The sequence below is a fragment of the Amblyraja radiata genome, chromosome 18, assembly GCF_010909765.2.
Source record: "Amblyraja radiata isolate CabotCenter1 chromosome 18, sAmbRad1.1.pri, whole genome shotgun sequence".
NCBI lineage: Eukaryota > Metazoa > Chordata > Chondrichthyes > Rajiformes > Rajidae > Amblyraja > Amblyraja radiata.
This window is the reverse complement of record NC_045973.1, coordinates 11,335,987-11,359,821: the sequence shown is the minus strand read 5'-3', so window position 1 is coordinate 11,359,821 and position 23,835 is coordinate 11,335,987. Positions and strand designations below refer to the sequence as shown.

Sequence of the window (23,835 nt, the reverse complement as noted above, 5' to 3'; positions counted from 1 at the left end):
ATCAACAACACCACAATCACATCTGTGGTGTCTTTTAAGTTCCTGGGAACCATCATCTCCAAGGACCTTAAGTGGGGGGGCTACAATTGACTCAATAGACAATAGGTGCAGGAGTAGGCCATTCGGTCCTTCGAGCCAGCATCGCCATTTAATATGATCATGGCTAATCATCCCCAATCAGTACCCCGTTCCTGCCTTCTCCCCATATCCACTGACTCCGCTATTTTTAAGAGCCCTATCTAGTTCTCTATCGAAAGCATCCAGAGAATCTGCCTCCACCGCCCCCTGAGGCAGAGAATTCCACAGACTCACAACTCTCTGTGAGAAAAAGTGTTTCTTCGTCTCCGTTCTAAATGGCTTACTCCTTATTTTTAAACTGTGGCCTCTGGTTCTGGACTCCCACAACATCGGGAACATGTTTCCTGCCTCTAGCGTGTCCAAACCTTTAACAATCTTATATGTTTCAATGTGATTCCCTCTCATCCTTCTAAACTCCAGAGTGTACAAGCCCAGCCGCTCCATTCTCTCAGCATATGACAGTCCCGCCATCCCGGGAATTAACCTTGTAAACCTACGCTGCACTCCCTCAATAGCAAGAATGTCCTTCCGCAAATTAGGGGACCAAAACTGCACACAATACTCCAGGTGTGGTCTCACTAGGGCTCTGTACAACTGCAGACTCCACGGTCAAAAAGGCACAACAGAGGATGTACTTCCTGCGGCAGCTGAGGAAGCACAATCTGCCGCAGGCAATGATGATCCAATTCTATACGGCCATCGTAGAGCCTGTCCTCACCTTCTCCATCATGGTCTGGTTAGGCTCAGCCACCAAGCACGACATCCGGAGGCTGCAGCGAATCATGACTTCAGAATTAAGGGACAGAAGTTTAGGGGTAACATGAGGGGGAACTTCTTTACTCAGAGAGTGGTAGCGGTGTGGAATGAGCTTCCAGTGGAAGTGGTGGCGGCAGGTTCGTTGGTATCGTTTAAAAATAAATTGGATAGGCATATGGATGAGAAGGGAATGGAGGGTTATGGTATGAGTGCAGGCAGGTGGGACTAAGGGAAAAAAGTTGTTCGGCACTGACTTGTAGGGCCGAGATGGCCTGTTTCCGTGCTGTAATTGTTATATGGTTATATGGTTATATATCTATCCACGTTCTACAAACCTGTCACCTCGATGTAAATAGCTAAAGTCACACCATGGTCCAGATTGTGCAGGGTAGTGTTTGTAAAACACTGGCACCATTTCCCATATATTCGAGCTTGTAAAGTGTTGACTTCACGCTGCCTCGGCAAGACCTCCAGCATAATCAAGGATGAGTCTCTCCCAGGTCACTCCCTTTTCTCCCCTGTCCCATCAGGCAAAAGGTACAGAAGTGTGAAAATGCACAGCCGGCAGTCTGAGGAAGAGTCCCGACCCCATCCTTTTTCCCCACAGATGCTGCCTGACCCTCTGAGTTACTCCAGCATTTTGTCTATCTCCATGTTTGGGGACAGTTTCTTCCCAGCTGTTATTAGGCAACTGTAACATCCTACCAACAACTAGAGAGAGGTTCTGAGCTGCTATCTACCTCATTTAAGACCCTCGGACTATCTTTAATCAGGGTTATTTCTTTCCCTCTCTCTTTCCCCCTCTCTCCATCCCCTCCCACTTTCCAGTTCTCTGACCAGTCTTATTGTCTCCGACTACATTTTTTCTTTGTATGCTTTGTTGTGACCTTCTCCCAACTAACAAAGACCTATTCTACATTTTCCTTGAACTGCATTCCCTCTGTCCTGTTTTCAAACCTTACACTTCCTTATCTATGTACCTCCCACTCCCCTAACATCTGTCTGAAGAAGGGTTTTAACCCGAAACGTCACCCATTCCTTCTCTCCAGAGATGCTGCCTGTCCCGCTGGGTTACTCCAGCATTTTGTGTTTATCTTTAATCAGACTTTACTGGACTTTATATCGCACTGAACATTATTCCCTTTATCTTGTATCTGTGCACTGTGGACGGCTCAATTGTAATCATGTAAGGTCTTTCTGCTGCCTGGTTAGCTCACCACAAAACCCTCAGTACACTTGACTATAAACTAAGCTAAACTGGAAACCAGGAAGTGAGCATTGACCAGCAGATAAATGGAGACACAAGGAACTGCAGATGCTGGAGTTTTGGAATGCACATAAAGTGCTGGAGTAACTCAGTGGGCCAGGCAGCAACTCTGGAGGAAATGGACCGGTCAATGATCAATTGGCATCTTCTGTTGTCAGAGTCCTCACAGAGTTCAGTCAGACTTACATTCCCAATTACTCTATATTTTATAAATAAATATTACTTTTAAGAGAAAAAATCCTGGGAGAAGAATGGGTAAAGGAGGATTGGGTCTATGGCAAACAGAACAATGTGGATGCTTGATCTTGGAGGTGGTTTCCAGATAGATTAATTCTTTAAATGCATTATTAACCGTTCTCAGTTTTGAAGCAGCTGTAATAAATCATTCATTTAGAATTTCAAAGAGTTTAAATGCTTCAGGATTTTTTTTTATTATTTCAGAGAATATTCTCATGCTTTCAAATTATTTAAGTCCTTTAGTTATTGTAATTTTTTTTAAACATGTTTTCAATGTTTCTAAATGAGAATTTGACAACTCGATTAAATCAGGGTCACGACTTAGTCGGTTGTCAAAGCAATTATTTTGTGCTTGGTGCTATGGTTTGTTTTACTACAAGTCCGTGGCCATGCTTCAGACCAAACGGTGAAGGATTCGTTTCACAGGTTTCCTCAAGTTTTCATTGGGAGGAGCACAAAAATATTTTTTCAGAGTCTAGTGGGCGGCATGGTGGCGCAGCGGTAGAGCTGCTGCATTACAGCGCCAGGGACCTGGGTTCGATCCTGACTATAAGTGATATCTGTATGGAGTTGGTATGTGCTCCCTGTTACCGCGTAGTGCGGGGATCGCTGGTCAGCATGGACGGTGTGCCGATGGGCCTGTTTTTCTCAAACTAAACAGCTTTCTGAAGAAGGGTCGCAACCCGAAATATCACTTAAACATGTTCGCCTGGGATACTGCCTGACCTGCTGAGTTACTCCAGCACTTTGAGTCATTTTTTTTGTAAACCAACATCTGCAGTTCCTTGTTTCCACTAACAATATGTTCTCTACTATCACCAATGCCTGAAAATTGTTGCTATACTTGATGGCATGAATTGTGAGCAGCACTCGTGACCAGACTTATCCAACCGACCTTTCCACGACTTGTTCTCAAGTTGCTCTCTTTGAATCTGTGTTGAATGTTCCTGTTTGATTAAACTCCCATTGAGCACAGTGGGACACAGTTATTAAGTTAAAACTGCTTGCAAAGTGCAACTTAAACAGGCCTATTGAGATTTGTGCTCTAGCCCTCCAGCTATTTTCACAGCCTGGGTCACAAGTTTCAGTAAACTGTTCACCATTACACCTGCGTGTATCTCCTTTATCATATATATAAAACATAAGATTTTGCTGTTGACGATCATTATTTCTATATTCTTACGTTTTATTTCACTTCCCTCATTATTTTCAAATGCTAGACATTGGGTGTTATTTCCCACTGTTCAGTTCACCTTCCTAACCTCCCTCCTCATATCCCCGGTTGTTTGAGCTTCCAAATGTTAGTTTTGTTCTTGTTTCCAGTTTCAAGTCTAGGGAACAGCTGGATTTCATGCATTGACCCTGGAGGGAATAAAGAGTGATGTTGCACTTGCGACTGCAGTTCTTTTTCATGATCTTTGCTTTAATAAATTCAATGGACTTTTCAGTCCCACAGTGGCTTGTTACCAATTTCATTTTCTTCCCACATTTTGCACTAATTGTGCTGTGATATTAAAAGCCTTGCTGAAAATGTAATTATATTACATAGAAACATAGAAACATAGAAAATAGGTGCAGGAGTAGGCCATTCGGCCCTTTGAGCCTGCACCGCCATTCAATATGATCATGGCTGATCATCCAACTCAGTATCCTGTACCTGACTTCTCTCCATACCCCCTGATCCCTTTAGCCACAAGGGCCACATCCAACTCCCTCTTAAATATAGCCAATAAACTGGCCTCAACTACCTTCTGTGGCAGAGAATTCCAGAGATTCACCACTCTATTACATCGCAGAATTTCCATTGTCAGTAAAATCTGCCATTTCTCTGAGTGAACTTGAGTGAACCTTTAAGGTAGAAACACCTTCTTGTAAAAGTATGTTGAAGCCTTGCAAACATAATGTGTTTATAAAATTCTGTATTACTCCTCCTTCATTGAGCCTGCTAATCTTGGCCTTACAGGTGGGCGGTAGAGTGTCCAGGAGTTTCTAGATCTACCAAGGGTCACGACCAGATACATCACCCATTCCTTCTCTCTGGAGATGCTGCCTGTCCCGCTGAGTTACTCCAACTTTTTGTGTCTATCTTCGGTTTAAACCATCATCTGCAGTTCCTTCCCACACGTCTTACAAAGAAGGTTTAGAACTCCATACTTTGAGTCGACAATAACTGCTGAAATGCCTCATTCACCCTCTTAGCAACAAATGGGAGCTACCTAATTCATGAGTGATGGAAATTAATCTTTATATATCATTTGATTTTGCCAGTAACTACATTTTAATGTGTTCTTTTCATATTTTTTCAATAATTTTACTGATTTTTACAGAATCATGGGTGAAGATATCTGTAAAATTATTTTATATGGATTAAACCTTTCTCCAAAAATTTCTGGTGATAAATTTGAAATTCCTCAAGTTGCAACTTAGGGATAAAAAATCTACCTTAAGTTGTCAGCATCCGATGAGGAATTAGATTTAAAGAATTTAAAGGTTACAATTGCTGTGAAAGCCTCATAAACGGTACGGAAAGACATTAAGCAATGTAACTGAAATATCTACTTGATTGTGTATCCTTCTGAATTAGACTGGGAATGATACATCACAGCACTAGAAAATTGATTTTCCATTCAAACCCATCTTTTGTTCCTGTAAAGAGAGTGATATGGGAGATAAAGGTTTACAAGGCTTATTTTCCCCGGACATTTCTAAAACAGTTTTTTAGACGATTTGTATTAAGCTGATTACCTTATTCAAAGTTCCCAAAGGATTGGATGAATCCATCACTACTACATGGATACATTCCACTGAGCTGAATCTCAAGTTACCATATTGTCCTTGGAGAGGACCTCACACTGAGGCTACCAATTAATATTTTTGATGGCGCTGCCATTTATGGCAAATGAAATAGATTCTGAAAAGTTTGGAGTTCAATACCGTTCAAGTTTGAAACAAGATGGGTCCAAAGCACCAATGTAATTGTAAACAATATCCAAGATGGCGCCCCAAGCCAGGCAACTCTTTGCGTATTAGTCACAGGAGTGGATTTGCAATCACGGATAACAATCACTCAACTCCAACAGCTGTACGCGGTGGATGGCTCGATTGCAATCATGATTTGTCTTTCTACCGACTGGTTAGCGCGACAAAAGCTTTTCACTGTAACTCAGTACACATGACAATAAACTAAACTCAAACTCAATCTCAAGCAAATTTCGCCACAATCTGTAAGGTGCCTTGGGCAAAGAGAATTAGCACTGGAGGTAGTAGAAGCATGGAAATGACGATTATCTGAAAGTAGCGTAAGGTCAGTGGGGAAAGGTCTTGGTTGATACACCGTTGTTTTGGCAAGTTAAAAGATAAGGATAGTTGAGAACTACCACAAAAATCCAGTTTGTGAGGAAAACCTAAATACATTTTCAGAGTATTATTGAGTTTTATGCAGCATTTATAAGCTTCCAATTAAATCTGGTATATATGATCAAAATTATTTACAACTCAAACAAGATGATGTTGGAGTAAAACAGGAAATCTCTCAAGTTAAGGAAAATAACAAACCAAAGAAATTTCCTCAACAACAGTATAATAACCGGGAAAAAATTAATATTAAAATTTTGGAAAGGTCCTACAACCCCCACAATTAAAATGTGGATTACGGAAATGTCGGAGACCCTATACTTAGAAAGAATTAGAGTTGTCTTAATGGACAAACAAGATCTTTTCCATAAAATTTGGGCTCCATTCATTAACTATCTGAAGGGATAGATTGGCACAGCACGAGGACCCAACTGAAACTTGAACTCAGGAACAGATGGAAAAAATAAATAAATAAATAAAAGGAAAATAAATCTAACAATGTAGAGAACTTCAGTTCAGTTTATTGTCACATGTACCGAGGTAGTGACAAGCTTTTAATGCGTGCTAACCAGTCCATGGAAAGACAATACACGATTACAATTGAGCCATTTACAGTATGTAGGTACATGATAAGGGAATAACATTTAGTGCAAGGTAAAGCCAGTAAAGTCCGATCAAAGATAGTCTGAGGGTCATCAATGAAGTAGATAGTAGTTCAGGACTGCTCTCTAGTTGTGGTAGGATGATTCAATTGCTTGATAACAGCTGGGAAGAAACTGTCCCTGAATCTGGAGGTGGAACTTAAACTACATAGGAGAATGTCACCATTCCTTTCACCAAATAAGAGGGTATTGAAAGACTAGATGGGGGATTGTAGTCCAGGGATTGAAAGAAAACTCACACGGCAACACACGAGTCAATATTTTAAAGCAAAGAGCAACCAGGCAATTATTTTCTAACCCTGATGAATGGGACTTAGTCATCAGAGTTCAGAAATGGCTTAAACTTTCTCAACAGGAAGTTTGAAACATTTTAATTTAAAACATTGTTTGGGTTTGAAGGGGAAAAAAATAGAGAACAACAATGTTTAAGACTTCCAATTAACTTCCTGGTTGACAACTCATTAATTATTACCCTGCTAAGATCCAGTGAATCCAACTGTTTTTTTATTATAAAACCTGCATCCAAAATCTAATCAGACATCCTCCATCTGAAGTAATGTGTTGTGGAGCCTTTGGAATAGGAGCTCATAATCTTAAACTAAACACGCAAGATCAAGGGAGTCGATCTGGTTCTAGTCAAGACCCTTCTTCAGACGGCCCAGATTACCTTCTCCCAAAAATCCATATAAAGAACTGCCTTTGCAGACCCATTGTTTCTGCCTGCTCCTGTCCCACTGAAATAATCTCCACATACCTCAACTCCATCCTACCCCCCCCCCCCCCCCCCCCCCCCCCCCCCCGGTCCAATCCCTCCCAACCTATGTCCATGATACCTCACACGCCCTTCGTCACTTCAATGACTTCCGCTTTCCGAACCCCCACTCCCTCATCTTTACCATCTTTGTGTCTGATGAAGTTGTCTTGACCCGAAACGTCACCCATTCCTTGTCTTCTGAGCTGCTGTCTGACCCGCTGAGTTACTCCAGCTTTTACACCAAAGATAGACACAAAATGTTGGAGTAACTCAGCGGGACAGACAGCGTCTCCGGAGAGAAGGAATTCCTCCGACGCTGCCTGTCCCGCTGAGTTACTCCAGCATTTTGTGTCTACTCTATGTTTATTACCTGCAAAGTAGACAAATGCAGAAATATTGAAAATGGTTCACATCCTTTTTTAATAATTTGTCTAAAGCTTTGCTGGTGATCAATTAAACCACTGACTGAGCAAACTATTGCAATACATACAATCACTAGAGTACTTAGCAGCATAGATTGCCATTCCGTCCACTGTTGTTGAAGCTGTGTGCGTGGCATTGGTACAAGAAGATAAAGAAAAGCAAAAGTGGAAAATAAATTCACAGCTTTTTTGTTAACTGATGAGTTGAAATCGCACATGAGGTCTGCACAAAGCTACAACTCTTTAGAGACCGCAGTTCACTTTCCTGTTGTGCACAGTTGATATCCAATACTGACTGTTGAGAAATAAATTGAACATTACTGCAGCAACTCAGTAAACCAAAGCTATACGACGAGCAGCAAACATATACTCACCACAGGAAAGTAAAAGTCACAGCAAGCATAAATCGACTTTACTTGCAGTGGGTAACTATTTTTCAGTTATTATGCAATCTAATAACTGCTCATACCTTGAAGCAAATACAGCTAAAGTGCTTGATTAACCACAGCACCTATTCCAATGACTGGCAAAAAATAATGTAGTAGTGAATCAGCTCTCACAGTCTGCTTTTAAAGTTAAAATGGCACATTTTAGGAAAAAACAAAGGCTTTATAACAGAGCAAGAAAATCTGGGTCAACTTCCGCATGGACAGATTTTAAGAAATGTTGCCGTTCAATTGACAGACAAATCAGGAAAGAGCAGGAAAGAGCACCAAGAATACATCCATGATGTGATAGGGGAAAGTTTAAAATCAGAAGACACAAAGCCTTTCTGGAATTACATCAAGAAAATGAGCCAGGAAGTATTTGGAATCTCAAGCCTTACATCAATGGGGTGGGCAGTATCTTTGGCAGCAGACAAGGCCGAAGTGTTGAACCAGCAGTTTTGTTCATTTTTTACTGAAGAAAACTTAGATGAATTCCCGTCATTGAACTCACAATAAACTCCAAAAATTGCAGATCTTAATGTAACAACTAACGGGGTGCAGATATTATTGGAAGAAATAAAACCAAAGAAGGCATCAGGGCCAGATCAGATACCAGGCAGAGTTTTAAAGAATTGTTCAGCAAGCTTAGCTCCAGTCTTCCAAAAGTCTGTGGTTTGTGGGGAACTCCCAGAAGATTGGCTGAATGCTAATATTGTCCCCATCTATAAAAAAGGAGATAGGATAAATCCTGCAAATTATCTCCCAGTTACACTGACCTCCATTCCATGCAAGATTCTCGAACATACGATCAGCCATGATCATATTGAATGGCGGCGCAGGCTCGAAGGGCCGAATGGCCTACTCCTGCACCTATTTTTTATGTTTCTATATAATCCACCGACATATTATGGACCATATCGACTTCCACAAGGTACTAACAAACCACCAACATGGCTTTAGACAGGGTCGATCATGTGAAACCCAACTGGCGAGACTCATCGATGACCTAGCCAGGTCACTCGATAACAAGGGTCAGACTGACCTGATTATATTAGACTTCAGTAAGGCTTTCGATAAGGTTCCCCACAAGCGACTCCTGTACAAGCTCAACCAAGAAGGCAACCTCTTAAAATGGATTGAGATCTTTTTGAGAAGGAGACACCAGCGAGTTCTCTTGGAGGGAGAGATGTCTATTAAAATTTCTGTGGCATCAGGTGTACCACAGGGGACTGTCATTGCTCTTCCTACTGTATATCAATGACATTCTAAATGCAGTTTCGTCCAGAGTTCAACTCTTCGCAGATGATGCCATAATTTATAGAGAGATTAAAACACCAGTAGGCAGCTTGTCCTTACAGAAGGATGTGGATGCTCTCTGTGAGTGGGGAAAAACCAGGCATATGTCACTCAATACAAGCAAATGTCATACCATGCATGTCTCACACAAGATTAAACCACTTTTATCAGAATACAACATGGGTAGCCATACATTGCTTGCTGTTGACCATCACCCATATCTCGGAGTAGATTTAAGCAAAGATTTAAGTTGGGCGACGCATATTAGTCAAGTGCCCAACAAAGAAAATAGAACTCTCGGCCTTCTTAAAAGAAATTCTCACGCATGTAAAACATCCGTCAAAGATAATGCCGACAAGTCCTGGGTCAGGCCCAAATTAGAGTATTGTGGAGCCGTATGGGATCCTTTCAACAACAACAAGATCACCCTGGAGAAATGCCGAGCAGCCCGCTTTGTATGTAACGACTACAAGTGCAAATTTAGGGTGAATAATATGCTGACTTCCCTCGGATGGGATACCCTGGAGCTCTGCAGAATCAGGCTAAGACTTATTGCAATTTACAAGAAGATTAAAAAAATCACGCCATGAAATCTCCCGTCTGCCATGAAACAAGAAAAATAACGGTCCTAACATCATCAACTCGCTAAATTTCTATAAACTTTGCTACCAATATTCCCTTTACCCAAGGACGATAAGGGAATGGAATATATTACCACCCAACACACGTGCTGCTCCCGATGTTAAGTCATTTAAAAAAGGTTTGAGGAACTAGATCTCCTCAACTTGGTCAAAAGGCCCACTTCAAAATTTAATCAATACTCTACTCACTCCGACCTGCGCGAGATAACCACTGATGAGGTGTTTGCGTAGTAATCAACCAGAGCCAGAACATTTGTTTGGGGACAGAGAAAAACCTATCTGCTACTTTTGTTGCGTGCTGTTCAGTCAACAGAAAGACAATACATGATTACAATCAAGGTATGTATCTATACACTGTAATGACACAATTGTAATCATGTATTATCTTTCTGCTGACTGGATGGCACGCAACAAAAGCTTTTCACTGTACCTCGGTACACGTGACAATAAACTAAACTGATCTGAAGTCAACTTCTGTTTAGAATCAGTGACCTGTTGAAGGAGTGACTAGCAACCAATGTATGAATGAAGTAGGCATGGTTCAATGGTTCTTTATTATCAAGTGTACCAAGGTACAGTGAAATTCTTTTTTTGCATGCAGTTCGGTAAATGATCACTATACATAAACAAAATCCCAGATTAAGTATGAAGTTCGTAGAAAGAGTCCACTGAGACTATATACAAGAGTTGCCAGGTTTTGCCGCCATTTTCAAAGTGCAAGTTGCTTTAAGTGCAGCTGGCCATAAAGGCCCATTGCCCTGGCACAATGCAGGGTCGGCCTTGTCAAGCAAAGCTGTTGGTGTCTTCCACCACCCTGTGCTATTGCAGGTCCTGTCCAGTCCATGTCCTCGGTCTCCTGGGGCCCGATCCAATCGAGCCCCAGGCTGCTGAAAGGCCTACAGCAAAAACTGCCTCGATACAGATCGTCCAACAGTGTAATGCCCATAACAATGTCATCACAATATCAGAACATATAACTTTCAAAGCATATGGCACTACATGTATCCCAGAAAGAAAACCAGGCACCTGCTGCTGCAGAGAGACACAAGGTGCTGGTGTAACTCAGGGGGTCAGGCAACATCTCTGGGGAGAATGGGTGAGTTGGGACCCTTCATCAGAGTGAGTTATTCCAGCACTTTGTATCTATCTTCGGTATAAACCAGCATTTGCAGTTCCTTTTGACACACCTGCTGCTGCAGCCAATTTAATGGCAACGTTTGCAGGATTATCTTCGGAAACAATACGAGTGGACATGGAGTAGTGAGCTGCAGCAACCATAGACAAAATCACAGTTTAAGAGCAGAACGATGACATTAATAGCAGTTGCAAGAGCAAGGAGTCTTAAAATTGAGCTGTATTATTGCATTAATGGGAATAACAGATTTCTCTAAATGACCACCTTAGAAATTTAGTTCATTCACTTTGGTTGAATACCTGCCATACATGTCTTGTGAACTTGCAATTGAATGCTTTGTTTGCAGACGGCCTCTTAATTCAAAGTTCAACCTTATATTGTAAGGTTCTGCAGCATTCACAGAAGCTGATGATTTTTTAAATGGTGTCTGTTAAACATCCTTGATTATTAAATGGTCATCTGAAACAATGATTCAGAATACTAATAGAACATTCTCTCATAGCATGTGCCTCTTTACACTTATTCCGGTTATTTTAGAAATATTTAAGAACCAGGGTGACACGGTGGTGCAGTGGTAGAGTTGCTGCCTTACAACGCTTACAGCGCCAGTGACCCGGGTTCAATCCTGACTACGGGTGCTGTCTGTACGGAGTTTGTACATTCTTCCTGTGACCGCATGGATTTTCTCCCACACTGCAAAGACATACAGCTTTGTAGGTTAATTGGCTTGGTATAATTATCCCTCGTGCGTGTTAATGTGCAGGGATCACTGGTGTGGACCTCGCTAAAGATTCTCTTTCCATGCTGTATCTCTAAACTAAACTAAACTAAACAATAGATTGTGTAGGAAGGAACTGCAGATGCTGGTTTACACCGAAGGTAGACACAAAAAGCTGGAGTATCTCAGTGGGTCAGACAGCATCTTTGGAGAAAAGGAATAGGTGACGTTTTGGATCAAGACTCTTCTTCAGACTGAGTGTCAGGGGAGAGGGAAACTTGCGATACGAAGAGGTACAAAGAACAAATGAATGAAAGGTATGCAAAAGGACAAATCAAATCTAGCAATGATGATCAAGGAAAGGTGGAGCCCACAATTAATCTCTTTATGAATTAATCAATGAATTAATGAATACTTTATTGTCACATGTGAAAAGTCACAGTGAAGTTCTTTGTTTTGCGTACACAAGGTATGCAAAGAGTAGCCACATAAAGGGTGCTGACAATGTTACAAAGTATCCAGTGCCAGGTGTTCCTTTGTTCTCTCTCCCCTCCCCCCTCCCCTCCCCCCTTCCCCTCCCTCCCGACGGTTCCCCACACCCGGTCCTCCTTTCTTCTCTTCCCCCCCCCCCTTTCATGGCGATCCCCTCATGCTGGGACCTCTTTTGTTCCTGGCGGCTTATCTTCAGGCTCCCATGTGACCCATCCTCGACTGGACTGGACTATTTTACTGATTTATATATGTTTGTTGACAGATCTGTGAAAATGATCAGCAATGCAGCAAAGGAATGTGTTGTGCTGTCAGCATGTGGCTTTTGGCTCTACGAAAATGCGCACCATTGGGTAGCGAAGGAGATGACTGTCATCCTATGAGTCACAAGGTTTGTATATTTATGCATTTTCAAAGGTTCAAAGGTTCAAAGGTTGATTTATTGTCACATACACCTAGATGTAGTGAAATTCTTTTTGCCAATGCAGCACATTAAAAAAGGAATACAAATATAACAATAATAAATAGCTTTAACATAAAAAACATCCCCCCACAATGGTTCCCATTATGGGGGAAGGCACATGAGATATATGTAATGTAGAGAAATGATGCACAAACATGTTTAGGTATCAGTGATGCTGAAAACTTTAATTACATTATTCGCACGTTGCCTCTATTTGAACAGCGATTTGTACATATTTTATGAACTGCTTTTAAATATCTATGAAATTACATTTGCAAATCCACTGGAAAATAAGATCATATGCTTATACTTGCAATATGCAATTTTTTAGGACATTTCCAGGAATCCTGCATCTTGTGTGTCCCCAAAAAAGGGTCCCCATCTGAAACCTCTCCTTGTTCTCCAGAGATATTGCACAGAGGCATAGCAGTAGCACTGCCTTATAGAGACCCGGATTTTATCCTGACCACGGGTGCTGTCTGTACAGAGTTTGTACGATCTCCCTGCGACCACATGGGTTTCCTCCCACACTCAAAGCATGCAGGTTTGTAGGTTAATAGGCTTCAGTAAAATTGTAAATTGTCCCTAGTGTGTACAATATTGCTAGAGGATGGGGCGATTGCTGGTCAACACTGACTCAGCCAGGTATGTAGGTTAATTGGCTTGGTGTTTCTTTAAATTGTCCCTAGTGTGTGTAGGATAGTGTTAATGTGTGGGGATCGCTGGTCAGTGCAGGCTCGGTGGGCCGGAGAGCCTGTTTCCACGCTGTATCTCTAAAGTAAAGTCTAAACCCTGCCCGTTCTCAATACAGATCCTTTGCTTAGTTTAGTTTAGTTTAGAGATACAGCACGGAAACAGGCCCTTCGGCCCACCGAACCTGCACTGACCAGCGATCCCCGCACATTAACACTATCCTACACACACTAGGGACAACTTACACAAACACCAAGTCAATTAACCTACATACCTGTACGTCTTTGGAGTGTGGGAGGGAACCAAAGTTCTCGGAGGAAGCCCACGCTGTCACGGGGAGAACGTGCAAACTCCGTACAGACAGCACCCGTGGTCAGGATCGAACCCGGGTCTCCGGAGCTGTTGGCGCTGTAAGGCAGCAACTCTATCACTGCGCCATCGTGGCTGCCCGTGTAGAGATGTTTGTTCAGGTCAAGACTCTTGCAGTGCTTCTCAACAACTTTCTGCAATGTTGTGAATTAGCTGTCAACTCCCTTTTAGGATCTGCAGCCTTCATGCCAAAACTGTTATTTCATTTTTACAATAAAGAGGCATCAGTCTAGTGTTTAACTCATGACAATGACTACATCCACTCTGCAGATTGCAATTCTGAAATTTCTTGCTCAAAAAACTCGAAAGACACCAAGCAAACAGACATGAGTACTCCATGCATGTTTTTAAAACTTAGAATTTGGTATTTTATTGATTTTGGTTTATCGTTGTCCCATGCACCAGAATGCAATTAAAAATCTGTTCTGTGTGATACCCATGAAAACGATTTCATACATGAGTAGTATAAAGGGGAAAATGAACAGAGTGCAGCATAAAGTGTTATAGTTACACAGAAAGGGCAGTAAAAGAGTTGCAACAGGGTGTTTTGTAAGATCGGGAATTCATCCAAAGCATACGAGAGGTCCATTCAAAAGTCTAATAATAATGGGGAACAAGCTGTTCTTGAATCTGGCAGTGCATGCTTTAAACTTTTATATATTTCTGTCTAATGGGACTGAAGAAGAGAGAATGACCAGGGTGTGAGTGGTTTTGATTATGTTGGCTGCTTTCCCAAGTACAGATGAAGTACAGATGAAGTTGATGGGGGGGGGGGGGGGGGGGGGGGAGAGGGGTAGGCTCTTATCCTTGGATCTGGTTAGATTCAAGGATAACCGACCAGTAATGTTAAATGTCCGCCGAACTCGGGCTTATTAAAAGTTGTTTGGCTTCTTGAAAGTTTTCTCCCCCCTTCTCCCCTCTTTTAAAGGACTTACCGTACACTGTGCTAGCCGTCTTAATTACAGCACCAACCTTCCTGTTCATCGCGGTGTATGCCTGTATCGCCTTGGCTTTGTAACGTGTGAATTTCAGACAGCGCTCCCCCGCTTGCCCTGGCCCATCGCCTTTGCGATGTGTTTGTGTGTGTACCACTTTGACAGCCACCTTTCCAGTTCCCGGTTTTTAATGACTGCTAGCAACTTGACAGTCGCCAGCAGTCCGCTGAAAAATCGCCTAAGTGGGGCAGGCCCATGAGAGCTATATCCAACTCTCTCTTGAAAACATCCAGTGAATTGGCCTCCACTGCCTTCTGCGACAGAAAATGCCACAGATTCACAACTCTGGGTGAAAAGGTTTTTCCTCATCTCAGTCCTAAGTATTATAGTAAAAAAAACTTTTCATATACATCAATCATATATTATTAAAATTTTCAATTGTCGATTAATTCTGCTTCTAGTGGTTTTTTTAAAATAGATAGAAAGAGAGAGAAAGAGAAAAAAAAGAATTACAAATATCAAAAAAGAGAAAAGGTGGAATTAATTACTTATAATACGTCATTGGAGATAAGTTCGTAGATTATAAAGTATAACTTTTCATCTAATCCTGAGTTCAAGCTTCAATTGGGTTTTCGTGCCAGGCCAATCTATCCCTTCAAATAGTTAATGTTTAATCCCTTCTGAGGAAGTCGAGGTGTTGGTGTGCATTCTTGGCCATGGCTTCAATGTAGTTGGACCAGGTCAAATTGTTGGTGATACTTACACCTCAGAGCTTTTGACCATCTCCATTTCAGCACTATTGGTACAGACTGGGGCATGTATGGGGTACAGACTGGGGCATGTACTGCACCCCGTTACCTGAGGTCAATTACGACCTCCTTCATTTTGTGATATTGAGAGAACGATTTCTGTTGCTCCACAGCTCTTTCAATGCAGTAATCATTCAATCAGTTGCCCGTTTGCTGTTTAAAAGATTGCGAAGAAAGATGAACCAGTCCAAAATTTGTGGTGATTGATATGGCATAAACTTGGAGGTATGAACAGTGTGTGAGATCAGATCCAGGACGAATCGGATTGGAACAGGGTGTGAATAGGGCATCAGAAAAATCAAAAGAAATGAAGAGAGATAGCAAGCAGAGCAAGAGAGATAGCAAGCACAGAAACTTTGTAGATCAATAACCGAAAGTCTGAAGAAGTGTACAAAAAGCTGGAGAAACTCGGCGGGTCAGGCAGCATCTCTGGAGTGAAGGAATAGGTGATGTTTCGGGTCGAGACCCGTCTTCAGACTTCTGATAAATTGTAGGTACACAAAAAAGCTGGAGAAACTCAGCGGGTGCAGCAGCATCTATGGAGCGAAGGAAATAGGCAACGTTTCGGGCCGAAACCCTTCTTCAGACTGATGGGGGGGTGGGGAGAAGAAAGGAAAAAGGAGGAGGAGCCCGAAGGCTGGGGGATGGGAGGAGACAGCAGGAGGGCTGAGGAAGGGGAGGAGACAAATTGTATGTTTACAGCAACAGATTTCTATCATTGGGTATTTAGTCCCACTTAAAACATGAGTGGAATCTCAAAGGAGTTGAGAGAAGGCAGGGAGGTGAGGTAAAAAAGTTGAAGTAAAAAATATAAAATTGCTAATCATTGAGAACTGTAAACACTAATTTGAGTGCAGAGGTTGGAGTGACACATGCATGGAAGACTGCTGGAAACTGTTTTGTAATTCACACCATTTTAAGTGAATCATGCAGTCATTATGTGGGAGGCAACCTCTGGAGCTGTAACGGCTCCAGAATAAATGTGGGATTATTTTCATCATTCCAAACAAATGTTTGTGAAATTACATTGCATCTACAATTTCACATTGGTGGACAATTTACCAGTTCACCTTTTATCTATTCCATAAGTTTAATTAAGGCTTTGCTTTACTCTGACAGTTGCTTGAATGCTGCTTCATGTGTTCATCTTACGCAAGGCATTTGTGTCTATGAAGGTCCCTTCCAAATCAACAGGAGAACCTGAGAATTAAGACTTTGTGACAATACTATAGATTTTACTTTAGAGATACAGTGCAGAAACAGGCCCTTTGACCCACGGAGTCTGCGCCCACCAGCGATCGCCCCGTACACTAGCACTATCCTACACACATCCAAAGGATCTGCATTGAGAAGGGGCAGGGTTTGGACTTTACTTTAGAGATACAGCGTGGAAATAGGCCCTTTAGATGTTAGATGTGGCCCTTGTGGCTAAAGGGATCAGGGGGTATGGAGAGAAGGCAGGTACAGGATACTGTGTTGGATGATCAGCCATGATCATATTGAATGGCGGTGCAGGCTCGAAGGGCCGAATGGCCTACTCCTGCATCTATTTTCTATGTTTCTATGTTTCTATATTTGGCCCACTGAGTCCGTGTCAACCAGCGATTGCCCTGTACACTAGCTCTACCCTACACTCTCGGGACAATTTATAATTTTACATAAGCCAATTAACCTACAAACCTGCACGTCTTTTGAGTGTGGGAGCAAACGGGAGCACCCAGAGAAAACCCATGGGGTCATAGTGAGAACGTGCAAACTCCGTACAGACAGCACCCGTAGTCAGGATCGAACCCGGGTCTCTGGCGCTGTAAGGCAGCAACTCTACCGCTGAGCCACTGTACCGCCCCGCTTTAGCAAGTTTGTGCACCATTCAGTGTAACTCTCTTTCTATCAAGTGGCACATGTCACTTCAAAGCTTGGCATGACTAAATTTATTTGGCTGCCAATTACAAGCTGAATTTCACAAGGAGCTGCTGAAAAGGACCAATGCAGCACAAAGTAAGAGTTGGTTGGCAGAAAATGGCAGCGATTACAATCCAACTGATACCTCCCTAGCCCATTATTCCCAAAATGTTACTCATCCATTCTCCATGCATCTGCTGCTTGTGACAGCAAGCTTTTGAACTCATTTTCCTTTCCATGGCAGCAAAGCTTTTCAGTAGGAGTTAGCAGTTTGTGTGGATTCAGCGACAACACATTAAAAGAACATGAGGTACATTTGGTGAGATTAACAATTAAAATTCATTTTCAGTCATCAGCTACGCCTAATGATGGCACTTTGTCAAAGCTTGGCAGACATAGACCTGGTCAGCCCTCTGTTCGGTTCAGTTTACCATTTAAAAAGCCATCTCTTCGTCTCTCAGCTTTGTCAACCGTTAGTCCAAATCAAATGTGAAGTTTTGATCTCTACACCCTTGCAATACTATTCTCCAAAATATGTAATAATCATGATATTTATGTGGAGAATTGGAAAAATAATACCGTTTCGATGCGGTAAAAATTTCAGTTAGGATAAAATCTCTCACCCTGGCACGGTAGCATGGCAGTAGTGTTGCTGCCTGACAGCGGCAGAGACCGGGGTTCAATCCCGACTGCGGGTGCTGTCTGTATGGAGTTTGTACGTTCTCCCCGTGACCACGTAGAATTTCTCCGAGATCGTCGGTTTCCTCCCACACTACAAAGACACACAGGCTGGTAGGTTAATTGGCTTGGTATAAATGTGAATTGTCCCTAGTGTGTGTAGGACAGTGTTGGTGTGCGGCGATCGCTGGTCGGTGTGGACTCAGCAGGCCGAAGGGCCTGTTTCCACACTATATCTCCAAGCTGAACTAAACTAAACTAAATAGGCCAATCAAAAAATACAACAACAGCTTTGACAGTGATTTCCTTGCTTTGAAGATGACTTCTAAATGCAACAGAGCTTTGAGAAAGTTATCTTTGAGAAAGTTAGCACATCTCAAGTTGTTTCATGTGGGTTTCATCTTGTGCTTATTAATTATTTTAATCAGCTTTGACTGCCGTATCAGCTAAGGCAAAAATGAAATTGAACACTGTATTCCTTTGGTTTTTCAGATTGTGTGAAGCACAGTGCACATCTGCAGGAATGTCTTTAATGATGAATTAGTGAGAATTATACAGGGAATAAAGCAAGATACAGAATATTAAGCATTTCAACTGAAATGAGCTGTTATCTATTAGTTTCAGCATGTGGTGATACTTGCAGCACCCCCTCTACGTAACTTAAAAGATTTTCTCTGAGAAGCATAGATGAAAGCTCTTGATCAATAATTAACTACATTACCTTTGCAGCTGAACCAACTTTGCAGTGAGGTTTTTGAACTGCTACATTTGCACATAAACTATCAGCTGATTGTTGCTATGGGTTCAACTTTTAAATCATTTATTTAATGCAACAGCAGTAGGAAAAGAAATGTGAGATTCATCAAATCAAATTATACCTCCTATTAGGTTGTTGCAAGGCACAACTGATTCAGTAGAATGGTGCCCCTCCACTCTCTCCCCAAGTAATAATGTGGCGATCACAATCCTCGATTAACCTTGTTGCACTAATCATAATTCAGGCAACACCACAACTTTATGGGGTCCATTTGTTATAATCACCTCTGCATGCACCCTGCGCTTACTGCATTGTTGACTCTCTGAGTGTGGAGGCAGGGTTCATACATAAAACTTACCGAATAGTGAAAGGCCTGGATAAGTGAATGTGGAGAGGATGTTTCCACTAGTGGGAGAGTCTAGGACCAGAGTAAAACTACGTACTTTAAGAAAGGAGATGAGAAGGAATTTCTTTAGTCAGAGGTTGGTGAATCTGTGGACTTCATTGCCACAGAAGGCTGTGAAGGCCAAATCAGTGGATATTTATGGCGGAGATTAACAGATTCTTGATTAATAAGGGTGTCAGGGATTGGGGGACGAAGGCAGGAGAATGGGGTTGAGAGGGAAATATAGATCATACATGATTGAATGTCGATGTAGACATGATGGGAGGTATAGCCTAATTCTGCTCCTACAATTTATGAACTTACAGTATAAGCAGCAGTTAAATCTGATCAACATCGCTTAAAGCTAGAATGTATCCATTGAACCTGTTTCTTGGGTGGTACAGCTGCAAGCAATATGTAGGAAGAAGAATGGGCATGGAAAACTGCGAAGAGTGAAACAATGTTTGAGAGGACATGATTCGAAGAACTTACAGACTACACTGGTCAATGTTAGCAAATGTATCTTTATGTGCCACATCTCACCAAATGTTCCACCTGCATCTGGCACCACTCAACCAACCATACTCCCATCACCCATCATGTTCATAAGTTCTAGGTGGAGAATTAGGCCATTCGGACAATCAAGACTAATCTACCCATCAAATCTGTCAATCTCCGCCTTAAATATATTCATTGACTTGGCCTCCACAGCCGTTTGTGGCAATGAATTCCACAGATTCACCACCCTCTGACTAAAGAAATTCCTTCTCATCTCCTTTCTCAAGGTCCTTCCTTTTTTTCTGGGTTTATGGTCCTACATTCGCCCACTGGTGGAAACATCGTCACCAGATGATGCGGGTCTTGCTGCAGAAGACGTTGACAAGGACTTTCACTGGGAAAAGCACAGAGAAAGCTCATCAGGGTGTGCAATTAAATGCTTGATGTATCGGGGTGCTTGCCAGAAAGCTTGTGTTCAGTGTCAAGTAGCATTAAGGAATCTTAAAGCAGCTTGTCAAAGGACTTTGCAAAATGTTTGAAGCCCATCTTTTGAACGTGCAGTGTTGGCCTGTTCTGCACAAATCTTTGTGGATCAGGGCCAAGTTGTAATTTCCACAGCACCACAAGCAACAGCTAAGCAATCTTCTGGTGCTGTAATAGAAACTGATGCCTTTTACACCGGGAAAGCTTAGTTTCATGCCTGCTGAGATTATTACCATCATGGTATTGGATTACAATGTGGCACCAGTGTGGCACCAGATCAGTGTAGCACCAGATCAGAAAATGATCATCCAAAGATTTATAACATTTACGAGGATGTTGCCAGGACTAGAGTGTCTGAGCTATAGGGAGAGGTTGAGTAGGCTGCAAATCTATTCCTTGGAATGCAGGATGATGAGGGGTGATCTTATAAAGGTGTATTAGATCATGAGAGGTAGATGCACAAAGTCTCTTGCCCAGAGTCAGTGAATCGAGGACAGGAGGACATAGGTTTAGGGTGAAGGAGAAAAGATTTAATAGGAATCTGAGGGGTAACCTTTTCACACAAAGAGTGGTGAGAGTATAGAACAAGCTGCCAGAGGAGGCAGTTGAGGCAAAGACTATCGCAACGCTTAAGAAACAGTTATCATGGACATGGATAGGACAGGTTTGGAGGGATACGGGCCAAACACGGGTGGGTGGGACAAGTGTAGTGGGGTCATGATGGCAGGTGTAGGCAAGTTGGGTCAAAGGGCCAGCTTCCCTGCTGTATCACTCTATGATTCTGTGACTCTATTACAAGGATTCTGGAGCATCACTCCAGGCTGACCCCTATTGTAAACCAGCATCTGCAGTTCTTTATGTCTTACATATGATGCATGGCAGTTATGCAATCACACTTGAAGATGAAATGTAACACTTAATGAATGTGTGTTGGCTGTTCCAAGACAGAGGCTGATATTGACCACAATGGATACAAACCCTCTTCCATTGGAACCAAAAATAATAATCTTTCAACATTCATATCACATTTAAATATTATCTTTGTTTTCTAATGAACTTTCCCACTCATGTAATCAGCAAAATCATGTAATCATGCTTTCTGGTCATGCTGCATTCTTTTGCTCTTGAGATCAAGTCTTGTTTCTACCAATTGTGGACAATTGCAAGTTTCCTCAGAACTCTCTAAGATTTTTATTCCCTTTCCTCTGTTAAGTTTATCTTCTGAATACAAAAGCATTGTTGATGTTCTGAGTACCAGCCCGAAAGTTTCAACTGATTCCCCATTCAGAAATACTCATTAATTTGTAAAAACAAATCCTACAGATCTAGTGAATGAGTTATAAAAGTGAGCAGAAATGAATGTGTGGAAATAAGGGGATGAAGAATTTCAATTTGAAAATCGAATGTGAGAATCAGCAACGTATATACGTCACAGAAACAATTCTGAACTTAGTCGAGGATAGTTTTGAAGTACATGCCCATAAAACACACATAAACAGGATATTAATTTAGTTGATTACCTAATTTAATTATTTATCCCTTCTCCTCATTAACAAGTGCCTGGGAAATCTTAAAGGATGCAGGAACAAAGTCAAAAGTCACTCAAGATATTAAAAAATGCTTAACAGAAGAGTTTTATTTTACTCATCTATAGTAAAAAAAGACAAGTAAAATGTCCTATATACTTTACCTGGTCTTGTATTGCTGGGAGCTGACTTTCATGCCTGAAAATAAGGCAATAAATGATTTCAAACTCAAAGCCCGCATGAAACTTGACTTTTTTCCCACTCACCTATACATGGAAAATGCTTTAGTTTAATTTAGCTTAGTTTAGTTTAGTTCAGAGATACAGTGTGGAAACAGGCCCTAAGTCCACGCCAACTAGCGATCCAGCCACATACTAGGGACAATTTACAATTTTATCTATCCAATTACCATACAAACCTGTACATCTTTGGAAAGTGGGAGGAAACCAGAGCACCCTGGAGAACGTAGGTCACGGGGAAGTACATACAAACTCCGTTCAGACAGCAACCGTAGTCGGGATCAAACCCGGGTCTCTGGTACTGCAAGGCAGCAACTCTACCGCTGCATCACCATGCCGCCCTTTACTTTCTGTAACTTATATTCCACATCTCAATAAACACAAAATTGACAAATCAGAATATGTACAGTACATGAAAATCAAAGTAGACTTCTCTCATTAACTAATTCTTAATTTAAAGAAACTATGACCATGTTAAAATTTAGCTGGAAATACGCTCTATATGATATCATACTGTTATCATTAATAAATAAGTTATTAATGACCCTGAACTGCCTATATTAACAGTGTTTCAACTCTGTGTTTTGTTTTGTTTCCTAGGTACCATACTTGGGTAACCGGAAGCACAATACCTGCCCTTGTCAGCCGGGTCTACGCTGTGTGAAATTTGCAGACAACCATTGCAAATGTGCACCATAGTTGAAAATTGAAGAAATATTCTTTCGGGGGAAATTATCTTTATTAGCCAGATTTGCATAAACTAACCTACTTGCCAACAGCCAATATATAAGAAATACAAATTGTGTATCTTTATCACATTCATTCGCAAGATATTAGAGTCATCAAAACACAGTGCGGAACATGGCTCTACGGTGATTATACCCATGCCAACCTTTTTGTCTTTCTACACTTATCCTATTTTCCCACATTAGGAATGGATCATCTATGTTTCAAGTTGGGACCCTTCTTTAGCCTGATTGTAAGGGGGGCTGGGGTGTGTGTGTGTGTGGGGGGAGGGAGGGGGGGGGGGGGGAGAGGGCATCTCCACTGCATCTCCACTGCAAAGCCTCCTCAAGGTATGCCTTCTTTGAAGAAATCCACCTCTCTCCCAACGAGAGTGTGAAGAATGGTCTCAACCCAAAATGTCACCCATTCCTTTTCTCCAGAGACGCTGCCTGACCCGCTGAGTTTCTCCAGCATTTTGTGTCTATCTTTGGTTTAAGCCAACATCTACAATTCCTTCCTACACATTAAACCTACCCCTTTTGTTTTTGATACCCTTATCTTGCAAAAGACATTGTAACTACTCTCTATCCTATCCATGCCTCTCATAATGTTATATTCTTTTGTCAGGTCAAACCCTCAGCCTCTCTTGCTTGTTATTCAAGATCATTGTTCAAATTTAAATCACGATATATAGCATGTAAGCATATTATACATTGGGTTGGTATCATCTGTGAGTGTCTGTAAATGAGTTTTACTGTTTTAAATTTCTGTATTTATGTACCGGAATGAATAGAAATTTTCTGTTGTTTATCAAATAAAGAATCAGGTGCAATTCATAGGCAAAACATCCTTTTGGATTCCTTGTGGAGGATTGATAATGCAACAACATGGAACTAACCATTGGAGAAATCTCATTTTCATAATTAGCAACCACCACTGAATTGCAATTGTGCTTGAGTTAATTAAAGCAAGAAAAAGGAATGTATAATTTCATGTTTGGCATGAGATCAAAGGAGTGAAAAGCATTCATTGGGAGTAAATGACAATACAATATTTTGGCCTGGATTATCTATTTTTGTACAAGTAATATCAGTATAATCTCACAGATCAAATTGACGGATGGTCCACATTCACA

General features: G+C 41.6%; 1 protein-coding gene across 1 annotated transcript in view; it reads left to right on the top strand.

The window, feature by feature from the left end:
* The window catches only part of prok2 (prokineticin 2), a 28,416-nt gene extending 5,486 nt beyond the window's left edge, over positions 1 to 22,930 (top strand). The window contains exons 2-3 of the mRNA XM_033037340.1: positions 12,503 to 12,628; positions 22,575 to 22,930. Of these exons, the coding sequence (XP_032893231.1) occupies positions 12,503 to 12,628; positions 22,575 to 22,673 (225 nt within the window). The 3' untranslated portion in view covers positions 22,674 to 22,930. The remainder of the gene's footprint in view (positions 1 to 12,502; positions 12,629 to 22,574) is intronic.
* Positions 22,931 to 23,835: the final 905 nt, after the last annotated feature.